Source organism: Oncorhynchus mykiss, chromosome 3 (genome assembly GCF_057628025.1).
Source record: "Oncorhynchus mykiss isolate SJ-2025 chromosome 3, ASM5762802v1, whole genome shotgun sequence".
Taxonomy (NCBI): domain Eukaryota; kingdom Metazoa; phylum Chordata; class Actinopteri; order Salmoniformes; family Salmonidae; genus Oncorhynchus; species Oncorhynchus mykiss.
In genome coordinates this window covers 61908909-61913929 of record NC_143024.1, presented here as the reverse complement: position 1 = coordinate 61913929, position 5021 = coordinate 61908909, and the positions used below count along the sequence as shown (strand labels likewise).

At 39.1% G+C, this 5021-nt stretch overlaps 1 protein-coding gene across 1 annotated transcript; it reads right to left on the bottom strand.

Moving 5' to 3' along the window:
* Positions 1 to 403: 403 nt before the first annotated feature.
* Positions 404 to 2357, bottom strand: LOC110505268 (homeobox protein Hox-D1-like). The gene is made up of 2 exons (XM_021584398.3): positions 1540 to 2357; positions 404 to 1436 (listed from the first exon to the last, which is right to left on the bottom strand). The coding sequence occupies exons 1-2, from the start codon at positions 2102 to 2104 to the stop codon at positions 1096 to 1098; spliced, it is 906 nt and encodes a 301-aa protein (XP_021440073.2). The 5' UTR covers positions 2105 to 2357; the 3' UTR covers positions 404 to 1095.
* Between the last annotated feature and the right edge of the window lie 2664 nt (positions 2358 to 5021).

Below are 5021 nucleotides of genomic sequence, written 5' to 3'. Positions count from 1 at the left end.
AATGTGAGTACTGGATATCAAAGAGGGTAAATGTGGCTATGAAGAAAACCCAGGGTTGCCGACCACTTTTCGCTTAGTGTTTGCATGTTAATTCTAGGTAGCTTAATCCTTACCACAACTCTAGTAATCAAAGACTTTAAAAGACTTTATGTTGTTCTGACAAGGGTCAGAAGCTTTCATTGTAAAATAAAAGATGGGTAGGGGGTGTAGTCCTAACATTAGCCTTTAGTTGTAATGCGTTTGCCACACAAACTCTGCGTGAGCAACACAGTACAGGTTTGTAAACACATTTTGACACACACGGAACTTTGTTTGTAGTTGAAAATGGACAAACCATTTGCAAAATTGACATTCATGAAAGGTGCGTTTTCAATCTGAGACTAAATAAAACGTGAATGTCGACATGAGTTATGTGTATTTTATTAATTGCTGTCACTTCAAATGGTATAACTGCAGTGACTCTTCAATTATGCTATTATTATACTCAACAATCGTATATTTAAACCTGAGCGTTAGTGCATTCTTCAGCAGACTGAAGAAATATCCTGAGCATACACCATGGCTTTTAAATAAAACATATTTGGTTAATTCAGGGTGACATAGACATACAGTACATGGGTAGTTAAATAGACTGCATAGCTCATGATAGAAGTCGGAGAGTAGTTTGAGAATGATGTAAACTTAATTGACATTTTATTAACAATTGCATTGCATCACTTCTAACACTTCGGGGCTTCCCCCTGCAAATGTCTGATTCACACTTGATTTTATAAACCTAATATTTACATAATAAGGCATTTGGTTTAATATTTGGTTAATTCAGTGTAACGCTTCGATCAGTCATCAATAAGTAAGGCAATTATAGTTCAAGACACAACAGTGGCCCTTGATTGAAACTTCACAAACAATTTCATTCACAACATGTTGGAACTTTCCCTCAGTCAGATAACTTAACAAAAGGCACCGTGTTAATTCTTAATATCATAAAAGACATTAGTGCAATTAGTGGGTGTATCTTATTTACAACAGATAAGAAAAGCCTAAGGTGACAACAGAAATCTGAGTAAACCACAATGATGTGCTCAACCCCTCCAGTTATCCGCTGTGGGAGAGCGTGATGGGGGAGCAGGGAGGGGATGAAACTGGAGAGTTGAGTTCTGATGATGGGGACGAGTCCGAGTTCTTCGATATGGGAGGCACGCACATCCCAGTAAGGCCTTCTTTCTCTCTCTTCTTTTGTTTCATTCTTCTGTTTTGAAACCATATTTTCACCTGGGTTTCATTCAGGTGCAAACTATGGGCTATCTCAACCCTTCTTGACCTGGTGAGATACTTGTTGAAATGAAATTCTTTTTCTAATTCTGTTAACTGCTTGGTTGTGAAATTTGTTCTTGGAATTGATCCGGCGTTCGATAATCCATATTCAATAGCTTTACCTGTAAAATAGTCAAATAACAATGTCAGGTTGAGTCTTTATAGTCAGTTAAAGTTAATCAATTATATGTTTTGTTTTTCAATTATAGAGTAGCATTTACTTACTGATTTTGGGGTTGCTTCTTTTGATTTTCATCCAGTCAAATGTATTTGCCAAAACTTGCGGCTCCTCTTGCCTAGGACCAGTTCTTGGATAATTATCATGGGATGGTGATGCATTCTGATGACTGGCATTGACGAATCCTCGCGATATCTTTATGCTCTGCCACTGCTGGTTTGTTTCTCTAATATCGTGGTAGTACGTCTCTGTGGGATGGCTGGGGAAAGGACCGTTTCCTGAATATGCCGAGTTCATGCACTGGGTATGCACCCTGTTCTGTTCCACGTCGTTGTAGCATCCATATGCCAAATTATAAGCAAGTCCCTGATCCACGTAATTGCCATCAGATACAGATGCGTCGCTATCGCGTGGCACCTTAAACACACCTTGATGATGCACTCCTCCTGATATCGACCGACTGCTGCTCTGGTGGTCCAGCATACCTGACGAAAGTCTCCCAACTATCTCCCCGTGGTACTGAAGTGTCCCTGGTTTGTGTTCGTCGTGACAGAATTTCACAGGCAATGGCATCATGTCGCCTTCCGAGTAGAAGTCTAAATACGAGCTCATGTTGGCCCTTGTAAATCGGCGTTGTAAATCCACCAGAGGTTAATGATTTCCAGCGCCCCTTGTCCTCATTAGTTAGCCTACTGTACTTCCTGGCCCAACATGTAAATATGACCCACTACTGAGCAGGCGTGGTCTGGGCCCCTTTTATCCAATCAGGGCCACAAAGTGGAGCACCCAAGTGAGCTGCACTTAACTTCGTTCCCTACGGACCGGCAAGGATGTGCATGGACTAACTCCCAAGTACTTTTCATATAAATGACGCATATACAGTCATGTACGTCATAACAATAATCATTGTTTGTGTTATAATGTGTATATAAGCTCATGTTTAAAGTTATTGTGAAGTAAACAGGATGTAATTGTAATTGTAATCATTATTAGCCGTTTTATGTGTGAAAATGTAAAAGACGCGCTGGCATGCCTCTACCACCACTACTACGATTAGGCCTACTACCATAACAATAACAAAAAACTACTCCTACTAGGGCCTGTACTACTAGTAACGATAATCAATAATGACAAAATCATATTTATTTATAGGCCCATATGATACTTTAACAGGGAAGCAGTAAAATGTATATATTTTATTATTATTTTTTACTCGTAAAAGTTATACTAAACAAGTTAACGTTGGCAGTGTTTCTGTGTCAAAACAAACTGTTTGACACATTATCATGTTCACAATACATTTTTTATTGTTTAAATACATGCCAAATTCCACACACAGTTTTTCTGAAGTAGGCCTAGCGAACACAAAGCATGCACAGGCCTGCACCGCAAATGCCGACAAAGTGACTGAAATGATGGGGGTCCACGGATACATGACTAGCCATGCACACAAAAAAAAACATTTTGATAGAAGGACACTTAGCTATGTATGTTCAAGTGATAATGTGCTGCCCAGATACACACTATGCTGACAGCCAAGTACTCTAAATGCCTCCTGAATAGTACAGTTTCTGTCACCAATATCAGATAGGCCTACCAAATACAATTTCGAGATATATGAGAATAGTCTAAAATAACATTGTGGGACTTCTGTACAATAACTAATTGGAACTTATTTGAACCATATGGAGACAGACCTTAGTTTACAACCATGTGAGAGGGGGACTGGCGGGAACAACAGAGAAAGTTGCTCTTGGTTGATGCTGTAGCCTGACCAATGATAGGCTCCACCTGCACACTCTACTGCACACGTCACTGTAAACAAGACATGTATTTCCCTCTTAATTTCCTTTGTAGTAGCTATGAGCTTCATAATAATCTTGCAATAATTAACTGAAGAGTATGCTTGAATGTCAAGCATATTGTTGACTAAATAAAATATATGGGCAAACCATCCCAGGGCCATTACCCATCATAAACCTATTAACGTTATGGCGCACGTGGGCAATCTGTTTCACCTTTATGGTGTGTCCATGTCATATATAAAATGAAAATATCACTGAAGGAATCATAGGTGCCACGTACCCTTTATGGAAGGATCAAACGTACATTTAATCTTAATTCACTCTTTGAATCCTTATTTGAATTGGCTTCCTTCTTTGGAGAGAGATTTATTTTTGGCTTTACCCCCATTATAATAGCTCCAGCGTTGGTTGGGTGCTGTGCGCAAAGTCCATTATATCAAGGTATCAACGTCATCGTTATCTGGATGGAGAAAATGTATGAGGAAAGATGAAAGGACAAGCTCACCGAGGGTTAAAATGGCCGCCATCTACTGTGTCGAACAAGATGGTACTTCAGTGCCTCTGATGTAGGGCATACAATCAAAGTAATTAAAAGGCTGAGATTCTATTTTAACATATTAGAAAAATGCAAATTATTAATCATGTGCTATAAACAGCTTTCGCGAATTACTTTGGTTTAATTTCATTCAGACGTTGAATCAGTCTATAATGCTTTTCTTATCTGAGGAATTTAATGCATTGAACACATTTCCAGACCCACTTACTTTCTCTCGACGCCTCTAATGATACCTTCCGTGGCTCATTCCGTGATATTTATTAAGCCATGGCTATGTGCTCTTTGTACATCTACCAAAGTTTGGCCTCTCAGTTTGAAATGTGTTTCTAGAATTTGGAATGCAAATGCTTTGTTCACAAGGAGGTGGAATCAGTGTGGAGTCTGAAAGCGACGAGTTTTTGATTAATGAGCTTTGAAATGTTCTCTCCAGTAGGAAGAAAGGATGCGGGGCACTCTGCTATAGATGCCTAGCTCAACATAGCCTACCGCTGCAGCATCCATCCTTTGTCACTCACTAACGACTATCGTAGAATATTAGGCCTATACTGTGGCCTATGTATTTTTCCGATTTACGAATATTTTGTTACGCAAATATATTCTTTGTGCTTCTCAAACGTTAAAGAACACTCCAAGTGTTTTCTGTTGTTATACGCCTACACAGTATGTGGACTTGTTTAGCCTACAGTTTCAAATAATGACATTGATAAAGGAAAATCCTCATAAAAAATGTGGAACGTGTGGTCTGCTTCACGATAGACTGTGGTAATAAATCAGCAACTTTGAGATGAAATATACGTTTTGGAAACAAAAAATAATTGGAAAAAGCAAATTAATTAGCCTTCCCTGTCAAAAATGGAGCTTACATTGTGAAGAATATAGTCTTCCTGCGCAATTTGACTTCAGGCCTAATAGGAGTGTCTGTGTCTTGGAAAATGTGCATTTCTTCAGCATCAAGCAGACATACACGGTATCTGGTTACTCTTTCGATTCAATTTCACTCTCCCCTCATATGTGAAAAACGGATAGTCTTCCGTGTGTGTCTGATTTGAGCGACGAGACATGCCATTTCTTTGTTAAGGCTATAAGCCTTCTATTTACTATGTCATTATACTTCAAAATGGTGGCAATTTCACGTTTCTACGTCTGTTATGTGTATCAATAACGGTGC